The 14,921-nt window shown below is 43.7% G+C and overlaps 1 protein-coding gene across 2 annotated transcripts in view; it reads right to left on the minus strand.

The window, feature by feature from the left end:
* Positions 1 to 14,921, minus strand: part of MAST2 (microtubule associated serine/threonine kinase 2) — a 201,301-nt gene that overhangs the window by 11,855 nt on the left and 174,525 nt on the right. For both annotated transcript variants that reach the window (XM_040627349.1, XM_040627348.1), the window contains 3 exons: positions 7,084 to 7,293; positions 1,883 to 1,984; positions 696 to 828 (listed from right to left, as the gene is read on the minus strand). In XM_040627349.1, coding sequence (XP_040483283.1) covers positions 696 to 828; positions 1,883 to 1,984; positions 7,084 to 7,293 — 445 coding nt within the window. The remainder of the gene's footprint in view (positions 1 to 695; positions 829 to 1,882; positions 1,985 to 7,083; positions 7,294 to 14,921) is intronic.

Genomic DNA, 14,921 nt, shown 5'->3' on the forward strand with positions numbered 1-14,921 from the left:
CTGCGGTGCAAATCCAGTCCTGCGGCTCTGTCCTCAGAGCAGTTACAGCTTTTGGACTTGTTTGCCAAATAATATTGCCACTCCTATTTCTAGAAGCCCAGTGCCATTCACAAGGCCTGGCAAATTTTAAAAATCTTCCCTCAAATTTAGGACAATTCCTGGAAAACAGAGCCCAAGGTTGAGCTATTGGTCCCTATCCTGTTTCGCCAGTGGGGTTGGGAAGCAGGGAAGGTGGATGAATAGAGACCAGGGACTTAGAAGCACAGGGTTCCTGCAGGGGTGCAGTGTGAAGCCCGGAAGTACGGAGAGATCTGCTGAAGCCCGGGGTCAGGACTACACCAAAGTCACAGGAGGGCCGGTAAGGTGGCAGAAGGGGAGGTAAGCATGCAGAGGAGGTGACCATTTTTGAAAACGTAATTGTGGTCTTTTGTCATTGACCTCTTTTGACATTAGGGTCTAAATCCAGCCCAGCTGGGCTCATGGCAATCCGGGTTGGGTTATATCAGGCAGACGTGAACAAATCTGAAGGAGGGGCTGCACTATGACAGAGGGCACGGGGTTCCTCTGACAGCCTTGAGGCCCCTGCTGCTGCGCCGTGTCCATGTCCAATCTAAGGCTCTTCTTCCAGTGGCTTCCCTGCAGTTAGAGCTTGTGGGCTGTGGGGCGTGTTTGCAGCCACCAGGCAGCATGCTCACCCTCTAGGGGATCCCGTGTGAGGCCCAGTTGACTAACGATGTAGCGGGGAATGTCACATTTAATCCCTTGTCCCTCTTTGGCATGGCCCTCGGCTGCTTCTAACAGATGGTAGAACTCTTCAGGGTCAAACTCCTGCACCAGGGGAGAGAGGCAGTCAGTGGTGAGGGCTACAAGTGAAGGCCTCTTTGGTTTTTACAGCACATACCCCGAGGACGATGAACAGGACTTTTTCTTTGTGATGGGACACCCTTTTCCCCAAATACCCAGAAACATCATGATTCAGGGATCATATAAATGGGGACAAAGCCGTCTTCCAGGTCAGCTCCAGACTGGACATCCTAAGCATATGCTGTCTTCCTGACAATAAGAAGCAGACCTTTTGGTTTCAAGATAGCTCAGCCCATTGACCGGGTCCAAAGCCACCTGCCAGCCCAATGGCACGGTCACACACACACTCACACTCACACACACACACACACACACAATCGCGCACATACGTGCACGCCTGCCTTCAGAGATTTACGAGCGCCTCCTAGGTGCCAGGAGCCGGAGAGCCATGCGGACAGCACAGCAGTCCTTGTCTGCCCGGAGCACGTAAGAATGAGGGTTCCATCTACTGAGCACCCACTAAGTGCCACACTCTGGGCTAAACCCTACTAACACCAGGGTTCTACGACCTCAGTGAGGAAATCAAAGCCCACAGAGAGGCACTGACTTGTTCTCGTCAAGCCTTGGACTTACCGCAGTTGCCACACTGCCCGCAGTATCATAACTGTTCTTTCCATGTCTCCACGCCTCCTACCTGAGACGCTAAAAGACTAACTGCACTACAGAGGGAGCACCTGAGGACCAGGGACTCTGCGTTGCTCGTGTCGGTGTCCCCAGCGTCTGCCATGAAGGAAGTGCTCAGTACAGTGCTGCCGCATGATGAAGTGAAGGACTCGACTTATGCCGACGGAACTGGCCCGCGCTCCTGACCGCCCGGACCGCCACTCACCTGGGGCCTGCTCGGTGTGAGGGGGCTGGGCTAATACCGCTCAGGAGCAGCCACTTTCCTCACAGGAACTCATCCGGGCCCCCAAGCTGGCAGATCGTATTTAAATAAGGACGACCACAGTTTTGCTGTTAGCGGGATACCTCCCCTACACGCCCCACCTCCTCTCAACCTTCTCGGGAGGCCACTCACCAGGCATTCCAGGAGCCGAGCTGGGCGTGCGATGACAATCATCAGCTTCTTCACCAGCTGCATCACAAAAGCCACTTCCGAACTTTCTGAGCGCTCATGAGCCTGTAGAGAAGACAAAGGTTGGCTAAGTGATCCACTGGCACAGCGTGGTTGGGCTAATGCAGGACGGGGCTGTGCAGAGCTGGCTCTGGGGACAAACAGCTGGGTGGTACAGAGACTTCTGCAAAATGAAGACGTTAGAGAAAGCCAGTGAAAACACTGTGAAAGGGAGCTTCGGGACACCATGACACCAGGGAATGCCGCAGAGACGCGTGGCTTTACCTGTTTCCCCATCCAGATCCCAGCTCCAGGGGCAACTCTCAAGGGAGCTTTCACCATTCACTTCCCAAACCGGACAGAATGTCAGGAATAGAAAGACTTCAAAGCAGGAGGGAGGTGACCCGATAGGTATTTTAGAAAGATCATGCTGGCGGTAGTGTGGATGGCGCACTGAAGAGTGCAAGCCGAAAAGCAGGACAATCCACTAAGGGGCTACTGCGGTAATGCGCATGAAAAGGCATAAGCCCTGGCAAGAAGGATGGAGAGAAACAGACAGCCTGGGGCCATTTCCGAGGTAGGTGACTGAGTAGACCTGGGGCTGGAAGAAGCAAGAAGAGAAGGGAAATGCAACTACAATTTTAGGGGAATTTCGGTGAACCCACAAATGAAATAAGAAATATAAGAAGATAAGTGGTTCAGGTTAGGGCAGGTGGAGAAGTTCTGTTTTGGACGTGCAGTTTCAGGTACCTATACCAGATACTTTCTTGGGTATCTACCCAGCCCAGGAGCCTTTCTCTTTTTCATGGAAACTGCTCTGAGGTCTACTAGCTACATGTGTATTGTGTGGCTGGCTGCCCCTTCCATCCCACCTCCAGCAGCTGACCAGTGTGGATGACTCCCCTATGAATTTAAGAACGGACGGAAAGACACAGAGGAAAAGCAGCACGGAGAAAAACGGCATGAGAGGAGAATAACCACTTCCTGAGCTTCCCACAGCTGCTGGTTTCTGGTTTTGGTCCCTTAGGGCCCGGTTGCATTCCTATCTTCAATTCTCGAAGACCCGCCCTTTGTAATTAGTTTCCCCTTCCTGCTTAAACTAATCCAAGTTCGCTCTCTATTATTTGCAATGGAAGAATAGTAACCAATCAGAAGTCAAAAAGTGGAGGCGTCTTTTTGAAGCAGCTAGCAACACTGATCTGGAGCTGAGGAGAACAGGGAGGGATGGGACGCAGCCAGGTGGGCCTGCTCAGTATATGGACGACAACGGAAGACACGGAAGGATGAAGCTGTCAGGGAGAGCATGAAGAAAGGAGGAGGAGGAGAACCGACGCACAGGGTGGTACCCCGCAGAACACCAGCATTTAATACTTTTATTAATTTTTTTTAAAGTTTCTTTCTTTCTTTCTTTTTTTTTTTTTTTTTTTGGTGATCTCTACATCCAATCAATTCACACACTCTTCCGACTGAGCCAGACAGATGCCCCCTAAAGCAACATGAACACCAGCATTTAAGAGATGGGCAGAGAAGGAACTTGTGAGGAGGCAGCAAGACTGTAAGGCTGGAGAGAACAGTGTCATGACGCCCAGCAGGGAAGAAGGTCCAGGAGAGGTATTCATGGTGTAGAGCTCTGTGGAGTTGTGAAGACAGATGAGGATGGAAAGAGGCCATAGGATCTCTTTGGCAATTGGTTGGTTCGTTCCTTGGTGACTTCTGCCTGAAACAATTTTAGAGGAATGGTGGGAAGGGAAAGTTGAAGGCAGAAGACCGAGCAGTGAACAGGTTGTTAGGAAAGGAAAATAACAAATGAGGACCGTTTAAAAAAAATTGGTTATGAAATGAAGAAAGAGGCTGGGAACTTGGTGAAACTCATTTATTCTTTTAAGACTTAGCCCAAGTATCAACTCTGTGAACCCTCTTCTAAGTCCTCTGCCTGTACCCCACCCCCCACCAAACACACAAGAACAGGAAGTAACTGCTCCCTTTTCTATGTTCTGTTTGCTCATACCACATGGCACCACATGTTGTTTCGTAACTAGTTGTCTGTTTCTACAGCTACACTGTAGAGCCTTGTGAACAGAGAGACCATGTCTCTTTTTCTTCCCTTGCGCACTGAGACTAGCATGGTCTCTCTTACACAGCTGCCGTCACTGTTTGTTGATGAAGTGTTTGAAATATGATCTTAGGCTCTGGAATAAGACAAACCTGGGTTTGGGTTCTAGCTCTGCTACTAAGAAATGAGTTACGTTGGGCTCACCTAGCCTCTTTTAAAGCTTTGGTTTCCTCATCTGTAGATTTAGAGAATAGGAGTACCTTACAGTATTGTTGTGAAGATTACATTAGATAAATTAAATGAGATCATGTATTGTCCAGTATGCACTGAGTGCCCCATAAATGATAATGATATTTTCAATGTAAATCTTACCACGCCATTTTCCAAATTAAAACCATTCAATAATTTCCCCACTGCCTTCATGCTAAGATCTGTTCCTCACAACACTTCAGCCTTTGCCCCTCCCCTACCCCTCCCGTTCTAACTCTTCGAATTCATCTACCAACTTTTCCCTGCAGGGATCCTTCACCTGGTCATACCAAACTACTTCATCTGCAATTCCTGGAATGCACCTAGTTCCTCCATACCCCTCTCTGGCTAGTGCCAGCTCCTGGTGGGCAGACTGACCATAAGTGGTTGTTCCTGGGTATCCTTTGATTACTCTCGTGCTACATTTACTGTTTACACTTGCTTTGTTGTACACAGGTCTGTAAATATTATTGCCTTAGATATTTGTATATAACTTGGGTTTTGTAGCTTTTATTTATTCAAAATTCACATGTTAATGACTTATGGTGGTGGTCTACCCTGGGCATTATGTGGTTAAAAAAGAAAATACTTCCCCTCAAAAAAATTTTTAATGCAGAAACAATAAATTTCATGGAAAATAAAAAAAGGAGAAAAGAATAACAAAAAATTTTTTCCTAGGTCTGCTGAATTCCTACCTACTGGTCAAGACTCAACTTTTCCCGAACTCTCCTTGCAGAACTGTGCTCAGAACAGACCTCTGCCATTCAGTACTCATCAATCATAACCACTATAATACATAAAAGTGAGATAATTCACATAGAGGGCTCAAGGTGGCGCCTGGCACACAGTACACTTCAATAGATGATAGGTGTTCTTTTCACTTGTTGACGGGTCTATAACCCCACTCAACAGCAAATTCCTTGAGCTGGAACCTGCAATGAGCTTTTTTCTACATCCCCAGGGCCTAGCAAATTAGGGAACAGATGAACACACTGGCTCCATATTCAGTGCTCTTGCTGCACCAAACAACCCACTCCCAGGGGGCCATGAGTCTGGGAAAATGCCTGAAGGTTTTGGGCAAGGGTCTGACTTTAGCATTTCAGAGGATCAATCTTAGATATACAAGCAACCTGGGAAGTCACTCCACCTTGATCCTTTATCTGATGCCACAATCCTGGATTCCTATCCACTGTTAGAAAGTTACTTTTTTTTTTTTTTTTTAAGATTTTATTTATTTATTTGAGAGAGAGACAGCCAGTGAGAGAGGGAACACAAGCAGGGGGAGTGGGAGAGGAAGAAGCAGGCTCCCAGCGGAGCAGGGAGCCCAATGTGGGGCTCGATCCCAGGACTCTGGGACCATGCTCTGAGCTGAAGGCAGACGCTTAATGACTGAGCCACCCAGGCGCCCCTAGAAAGTTACTCTTGAACAGAAACAAAGAGCTGCCAGGGATCTGCATGAGAATTTAGTCTGCTAAAATCATATTTCTACAACGTTTGAATTTAAGTATTACTCTTGAAATCAGAAAAAAAAAAACATTTTTGTAGAAGGAAGCACTTTTTCATCTATTAAATCAAAACTTGCCTCACTGTAACTCTTATCCACTGGGTGAACAGGCCTTTTAGAGGACAGGGAACAATCTGCTACCTATTATGTATGAGAAATCTTCCAATATTTGACAGCAATAATCATGGTCATCTTTAGCCATCTTTTCTCTAGATTCAACTGTTTCCTAATTAAAAACAAAACAAACAACTTCCCACTCCTAATTTCTAGACTAACACACTGAAGTCCTGTTTGATCATTAGCCCTGGGTTCTCAGCTCAGTTGGTTCGACACCAGAGCAAGGTCATGCGTCCGGAGGTAACAGGGGTCTGGATTAGGAAATACTCTAGTATGTGAAGGGGCACACGTCCTCCCCACTGTACTAATGGTATAATATGGGGCAACCGTGATTTGAGGGAGGAAGGCAACAGACCATCTCACTGTAGAGTCTAACAGGAAAGCAAACCCTGGAGCAGGAAGGGGTGGTTGAGAACTCACTGTATGGGGCGCCCGGGTGGCTCAGTTGGTTGAGTATCTGACTCTTGGATTTGGCTCAGGTCATGATCTTGGGGTCCTGGGATTGAGTCCTGCGTTGGGCTCGCACTCAGCACAGAGTCTGCTTGGGATTCTTTCCCGCTCCCTCTCCCTCTGCTCCTTCCCCACCACTCGAGTGTGCAGGCACGCTCTCAAATAAATAAATAAAACCTTAAAAAAAAAACCCAACTTATTGTATACTGCGGTCTTGACCATCTCTGGGTAACTTTATCTCTAGCCTCCCAAGAAGTCTTTTTCACACTGGGGGGATCAGGTCTCAAAACACATAAATCCCCACTAGCAAACTTGTCACCACATCAATACAATGTCAGCGAACAGATAAACCCATAGTACAAGCCCCAGTCGGTTTTCCCTGGGCTGAGCAGAACCAGTCTGAAGGCTCTGCTTACCCCAGTATTTCCACCAGAATAGAACCCACCACAGTCACTGGGGCCACTTCTAGGCTCTGGGTTACAAATGTAGTCTAATATTTATGAATACTACCAATGTTGCAACCTCAGGCAGAGTGAGTGGGATCAGAAAAAAAGCCCAAAGAACTGAGTTCTTTTGATACCAAACACGCTTCTCTTAGTAATGCAGGGGACTGAGGGGGAACCGAAGTCCATCAGCACCACCCCTGCGGGTGGGGAGTCCTGCATACAAGCAAGGAGGTGACGAGCTGGCTGAGAAGACTGGAAACACCATTAATGCCGTTATCTTAGCTTGGAATAAATAATCTACTACCTCATGGAGGATGTACCAGAGTTCCACCACAAGGACACTCACATCTTGTAGAAGTTTCTCTAAATTCTCTTGAAGTTCATAGAAGTAGTGTGATGTAATGAGACGATTCTGAGATTTATCCAGGCAGTCTCGGGCCATCTCAATCACCTGATGATGAATAAAGCTCAAGGTTCCATCTGCCAAGGGCAGCACACTGTCTGGAGTGTTGGAGGAAATGAATTCTGCAAGACGCTCTTCCATTTGTGCGGTGGCCTGCAAATAAAAGCAAGAAAAGTGACACTTCCCTTCCAGGTCCAGGTTAGTCGGGAAGATACGCCTGAGGATACACTCTGTGATCCTGGTTTGCTGATGCTGCATTTGGGGAACCTGACATCGGACACAGGAAAGATGACCCTTAAGTCAAATCCAAACATAGTCAAGGGGCACCTGGGTGGTTCAGTGGGTTAAGTGTCCAACTCTTGGTTTCGGCTCAGGTCGTCAGATCGAGCCCCGCATGGGGACCAGAAAGTCTGCTTCTCCTCTCCCTCTGTCCCTCCCCCCACTCATGTACTGTCTCTGTCTCTCTAAAATAAATAAATAAATCTTTAAAACAAACAAAACACGATAGTCAAGGCCCTCCTCTCTTCTGGCCTTGTCTATCTCCCCCCACTCCTTGGAGGGCCTAGAAGTGTTTGCTGCTCTCTCCCTTGAACGTGCTGCCTCAGGCCTGTTTACGCTGTTCCCTGTCTGTAGCTTCTTCACCTGCCAGGCACGCCTGGCAAACTCCTATCATTCCTTCCAATTTCAGTTCCCACATCATCTGTCTCTCCTCTGGGAAGTCTTTGATTCCTCCAGACCACCTAGGGTTTCCTTTCGTCTGTGCTGCTATTGGCCCTCCCGAGTGCATAAACTTACTGTATGGACACTGCTGTTTTCTAAAGACTTCTCTGCACTGGGAATTTCAAGTCAGAGAGAATTTGATTTATCTCAGGATCCTCTTACTTGACCTTAGGACCCAAATGGACTAAGCAGATGCTCAGAGAGTATTTATTGAAGGTGTGAACCTGCCTCTTCATGGACCTGGACCCTCAGGACAGCAGAACAGGTGTCTGGCTCAGAAGCCTCTTGGGGACCTAACTGCATAGTCATGCCAAACAATAAATTACACCAGTTAAGTTTCTAGCTGCCTATCTAGGACTTGGCCTTCTTTCCTTTGCCACCAGGTAGCAATTCTGATTTCCAGTGTGTGTTTAGGGGTGTGTGTGTATGTGTGATATTTTCACCATAAGCATTTTTGCCACAAACATTTTTACTGCATAACTAATTGGCCATAAGGCAATTTTGCTGTAAAGGAAAACAATAGCTGGTTGAGAATTTCATTTGACAGTTTGGTTTCATTTCTCCAATGATGCAGTACTCCCATTCTTCATATAAATCTTAGCCTTCGTAACAGTCTATACAGTAGCTCAGAGTTTTGAACCCACATTTCCCATAGAAATTTGGAATCTCTATAAACGGACACGTGACAATATGCCAAGGACAACCAACAGCATGGAAGGCTTTCACAACGCAATACGAAGCTCAGTTATAAATACGTATCCTCGTGGGGCACCTGGGTGGCCCAGTCAGTTAAGTGTCCGACTCTTGGTTTCGGCTCAGGTTGTGATATTGGGCCCACATCGGGCTCTGCACTTGGTCTGGAGTCTGCTTGGGATCCTCTTTCTCCTTCTGCCCCTCCTGCTCATGCTCGCTCTCTTTCAAATCGATCAATCAATCTTAAAAAAATAAATACATATCCTCATATGTAGAAACTGATACTTCTCTTAATGAAGGATGGAATTTTGGTGAAAAAAGAAAAAGTGCGATGCCAAGCAAGAGGATGAATTGACAAGCAAAGCCAACATACCTAATGCTATGACCAAAAGTCTCTGAGGACAATGCTTAGGTACAAGCAACAACATAAAGGCAGGTATTTGTGCTGTATTGCCATGAATCTACACTCTACATTTTGAATTTATTAAAATACTTTGTATTTTGCAATAGCCTTTTAATTTCGTTATTTGTTTTTTTTTGCTTCATTATGCCCTTTTTAATGAATGTCCTTCATTTATTTTGGGAGACCTTAGTTTTTACCCCAAAACTGCCTAACGGCCAGTTATGTAGTGAAACTGCTTATGTGAAACTACCTAGCACCGCGTGTGTAAACACATATCTAACTATATGTGCACACAGGTATGTGGTGTGTGGGGGAGAGAGGCAGGGGGAGGGAAGAGGGAGTGGAAGGAAAGGAATCCTAACATATTTTGTCTAACAGTGCATCTTTACATTGATGGAGACACACATACAGACACACGCAACGCCAGAATGACAATACAATACCCAACACATACAAGGAGGAGGAGGAAACAGGTGAGGTGCATTTTAAACACTACACACTCCTAAACTTTTTTTAAAAAATTCTTCATTTAAATTCAATTTAGTTAACATGTAGTGTATTATTAGTTTCAGAGGTAGAATTTAGTGATTCATCATTTGCATATAACACCCAGTGCTCATCACATCACGTGCCCTCCTTAATGCCCACCACCCACTTACCCCATCCCCCCCACCAACCTCCCCTCCAGCAACCCTCAGTTTGTTTCCTACAGTTCAGCGTCTCTTATGGTTTGCCTCCCTCTCTATTTTCATCTTATTTTTCCTTCCCTTCACCTCTGTTCATCTGTTTTGTTTCTTAAATTCCACATGAGTAAAATCATATGGTATTTGTCTTTCCCTGACTGACTTATTGCACTTAGCATAATACCCCCTGGTTCCATCCACGTCACTGCAAGTGGCAAGATTTCATTCTCCTTGATGGCTGAGTAATGTTCCATTGTATATAAATATGACATCTTCTTTATTCATCTGTCGATGGACATCTGGGCACTTTCCATAGTTTGGCTATTGTGGACACTGCTGCTATAAACATTGGGGTGCATGTGCCCCTTCTAATCGCTATGTTCGTATCCTTTGGATAAATACCTAGTAGTGCAATTGCTGGGTCATAAGGTAGTTCTATTTATACTTTTTGAGGAACTGCCTACTGTTTTCCAGAGTGGCTGTACCAGCTTGCATTCCTACCAACAGCGCAAGAGGGTTCCCCTTCCTCCGCATCCTTGCCAACATCGGTCATTTCCTGACTTGTTAATTTGAGCCATTCTGACTGGTGTGAGGTGGTATCTCATTGCAGTTTTGATTTGTATTTCCCTGATGCCGAGTGATGCGGAGCATTTTTTTCATGTGTCGGCCATCTGGATGTCTTCTTGACAGAAATGTCTGTTCATGTCTTCTGCCTATTTCTTGACTGGATTTTTTGAGTGTTGACTTTAAGAAGTTCTTTATAGATTTTGGATACTAGCCCTATATCTGATATGACATTTGCAAATATCTTCTCCCATTACGTAGGTTGCCTTTTAGTTTTATTGACTGTTTCTCTTGCTGTACAAAAGATTTTATCTTGATAAAGTCCCAATAGTTCATTTTTACCTGTTTCTCTTGCCTTTGGAGACGTGTCTAGCAAGAAGTTACTGCAGCCGAGGTCAAAGAGGTTGCTGCCTGGGTTCTCCTATAGGATTTTGATGGATTCCTGTCTCAGATTTACAGGTCTTTCATCCATTTTTAGTCTGTTTTTGTGTATGGTATAAGGAAATGGTCCAGTTTCATTCTTCTGCATGTGGCTGTCCAATTTTCCCAACACCATTTATTGAAGAGACTGTCTCTTTTCCATTGGATATTCTTTCCTGCTTTGTTGAAGATTAGTTGACCACAGAGTTGAGGTCCACTTCTGGGTTCTCTATTCTGTTTCATTTATCTATGTGTCTGTTTTTGTGCCAGTACCATAGTGTCTTGATGATTACAGCTTTGTAATAGAGCCTGAAGTCCAGAATTACAATGCCTCCAGCTTTGGTTTTCTTTTTCAACATTACTTTGGCTAATCGGGGTCTTTTCTGGTTCCATACAAATTTTAGGATTGTTCCAGCTCTGGGAAAATGCTGATGGTATTTTGGTAGGGACTGCATTGAATGTGTAGATTCCTTCAGGTAGCACAGACATTTTCACAGTATTTCTTCTTCCAATCCGTGAGCACGGAACATTTTTCCATTTCTTTATATCTTCCTCAATTTCTTTCAGTGGTGTTCTATAGTTGTCAGAGTACAGATCCTTTTGCTTCTTTGGTTAGGTTTATTCCTAGGTATCTTACAGTTTTTGGTGAAACTGTAAACGGGATCGGTTCCTTGATTTCTCTTTCTTCTGCTTCATTATTAGTGTATAGAAATGCAACTGACCTCTGTGCACTGATTTTATATCCTGTGACTTTGCTGAATTCCTGTATCAGTTCTAGCAATTTTCTGGTGGAGTCTTTTGGGTTTTCTAAATAGATTATCATGTTGTCTGCAAAGAGTGAAAGTTTGACTTCTTCTTTACTGATATGGATGCCTTTTTTTTTCTTTCTGCTGTCTGACTGCCAAGGCTGGGACTTCCAGTACTATGTTGAACAATAGTGGTGAGAGTGGACATCCCAGTCATGTTCCTGACCTGTCTTAGGGGGAAAGCTCTCAGTTTTTCCCCCTTGAGGTGATATTTGCTGTGGGTTTTCTGTATATGGCTTTTCTGATATTGAGGTATGTTCCCTCTATCCCTATGTGACAGAGAGTTTTTATCAAGAAAGGATGCTGTATCTTGTCAAATGCCTTTCTGCATCTACTGAGAGGATCATATGGTTCTTGTCCTTTCTTTTATTTATGTAATGTATCACATTGATTTGTGATTGTCGAACCACCCTTGCAGCCCAGGAATAAATCCCACTTGTTCGTGGTGAATAATTCTTCTAATGTACTGCTGGATCCTATTAGCTAGTATCTTGGTGAGAATTTTTACATGCACATTCACCAGGAATATTGGTCTGTAATTCTCCTTTTTGGTAGGGTCTTTGTCTGGTTTTGGGATCAAGGTAATGCTGGCCTCACAGAAGGAGTTTGGAAGTTTTCCTTCCATTTCAATTTCCTGGAACAGTTTCAGAAGAATAGGTATTATTCTTCTTTAAATGTTTGGTAAAATTGCACTGGAAGGCTATCTAGACCTGGACTCTTGTTTGTTGGGAGATTTTTGATTACTGATTCAATTTCTTTGCTGGTTATGGGTTTGTTCAGGTTTTCTACTTCTTCCTGGTTCAGTTTTGGTAGTTTATATGTTTCTATGAATGGATCCATCTCTTACAGATTGCCTAACTTGTTGGCATACATAATATTGTCTTATAATTGTTTGTATTTCTTTGGTGTTCGTTGTGATCTCTCCTCTTTCATTCATGATTTGATTTATTTGGGTCCTTTCTCTTTTCTTTTTTGGTAAGTCTGGCCAGGGGTTTATTGATTTTATTAATTCTTCCAAAGAAACAGCTCCCAGTTTAGTTGATCTGTCCTACCAGTTTTTTTTTTAACTCTATATCATTGATTTCTATTCTAATCTTTATTATGTCTCTTCTCCTTCTGGATTAGACTTTATTTGCTGTTCTTTTTCCAGGTCCTTTAGGTGTAAGCTTAGGTTGTGTGTTTGAGACTTTTCTTGCTTCTTTAGGAAGGCCTGTATTGCTATACTCTCCTCTTAGGACCACCTTTGCTGCATCCCAAAGGTTCTGAACTGTCGTGTTTTCATTTTCATTTGCTTCCATGTATTTTTAAAAAATTCTTCTTTAATTTCTTGGTTGACCCATTCATTCTTTAATAGGATGCTCTTTAATCTCCACGTATTTGTGGTCCTTCCATATTTTTTCTTGTGGTTGACTTCAAGTTTTAAAGCACTGTAGTCTAGGGCGCCTGGGTGGCGCAGTCATTAAGTGTCTGCCTTCGGCTCAGGGCATGATCCTGGCATTCCGGGATCGAGTCTCACATCGGGCTCCTCCTCTGGGAGCCTGCTTCTTCCTCTCCCACTCCCATGCTGTGTTCCCTCTCTCCCTGGCTGTCTCTCTGTCACATAAATAAATAAAATCTTTAAAAAAAAAAAAAAGCACTGTAGTCTAAAAATATGCATGGTATAATCTCAACCTTTTTGTACCGGTTGAGACTTCATTTGTGACCCAGTATGTGATCGATTCTGGAGAATGTTCCATGTGCACTTGAGAAGAATGTGTATTCTGCTGCTTTAGGATGAAATGCTCTGAATATATCTATGAAGTCCATCTGGTCCAGTGTGTCATTCAAAGCCCTTGTTTCATTGTTGATCTTCTGCTTAGATGATCTCCCCATTGCTGTGAGTGGGGTGTTAAAATCTCCTACTATTATTGTATTATTAGCAAGTAGTTTCTTTAATTTTGTTATTAATTGGTTTATATATTTGGCTGCTCCGAAGTTAAGGGCATAAAGATTTACAATTGTTAGATCTTCTTGTTGGAGAGACCCTTTATTATGATTTAGTGTCCTTCTCCATCTCTTATTACAGTCTTTGGTTTAAAATCTAGTTTGTCTGATATAAGGATAGCTACTCCGGCTTTCTTTTGAGGTCCATTGGCATGATAAATGGTTCTTCACCCTCTCACTTTCAATCTGGAGGTATCTTTGGGTCTAAAATGAGTCTCTTGTAAGCAGCATATCAGTGGATCTTGTTTTTTTAATCCATTCTGATATCCTATGTCTTTTGATCAGAGCGTTTAGTCCATTTACATTCAGAGTAATTATTGAAAGATATGAATTTAGTGCCGCTGTATTACCTGTAAAGTCAATGTTCCTGTAGATTGTCTCTATTCCTTTCTGGTCTTTGTTACTTTTGTGCTCTCTCTCTGCTCAAAGGATCCCCTTTAATATTTCTTGCAGCGCTGGTTTAGTGTTTACAAATTCCTTTAGTTTGTCCTGGAAACTCTTTATCTCTCCTATTCTGATTGACAGCCTTACTGGATAAAGTATTCTCGGCTGCATATTTTTCCCACTTAGCACATTGAAGATAATATCATGACAGTCCTTTCTGGCCTGCCAGGTCTCTGTGGGCAGGTCTGCTGCCAGCCTTATGTGTCTACCCTTATAGGTTAAGGACCTCTTGTCCCGAACTGCTTTCAGGATTTTCTCTTCATTTTTGAAATTTACAAACTTCACTATTATGTTGAGGTGTTGACCTATTTTTATTGATTTGGGGGGGGGGTGTTTCTCTGTGCCTCCTGAACTTGAATGTCTGTTTCCTTCCCCAGAGTAGGGACGTTCTCAGCTATAATTTGTTCAAATAAACCTTCTGCCCCTCTCTCCCACTCCTCATCTTCTGGGACCCCTATTATCTGGATATTATTTCACTTCATGGAATTGCTGAATTCTCTAAGTTTCCCTTCATGATCCAGTAGTTTTCGTTCTCTCTTCTTTTCAGCTTCCTTATTTTCCTTCATCTTATCTTCATTATCATTGACTTGCTCTTCTGCCTCATTCAGTCTCATTTTTATAGCCTCCATTTGGGACTGCAACTTGGTAATAGCATTTTTAATTTCAGCCTGACTATATTTTAGTTCTTTTATTTCTCCAGTAAGGGATTCTCTAGCGTCTTCTACGTTTTTTTCAAGACCAGCTAGTATCTTTACTATCGTTGTTTTAAATTCTAGCTCAGACATCTTACTCATATCTGTATTGATTAAATTCCTGGCAATGAGTACCACCTCCTGTACTTTCTTTTGGGGTGAATTTCTCCGTCTCGTCACTTATTCCAGAAAAGAATAAAGAGAAAAAAAAATAACAAGAGAAAAAAAAACCAAAACAAACCAGAAAACAAAAACAAGACAAGAAGAAAAAAAACAAGAAACAAAACAAAACAAAAAAACTAGATCCTGGGTGTGTTTTGGTCTGCTTGTTACAAGAAACTAGATCCCAAAATAAGAAAGAAGGAAAAATATA

The sequence above is a fragment of the Ursus maritimus genome, unplaced genomic scaffold, assembly GCF_017311325.1.
Source record: "Ursus maritimus isolate PB19 unplaced genomic scaffold, ASM1731132v1 scaffold_12, whole genome shotgun sequence".
NCBI classification, from domain to species: Eukaryota; Metazoa; Chordata; class Mammalia; order Carnivora; family Ursidae; genus Ursus; species Ursus maritimus.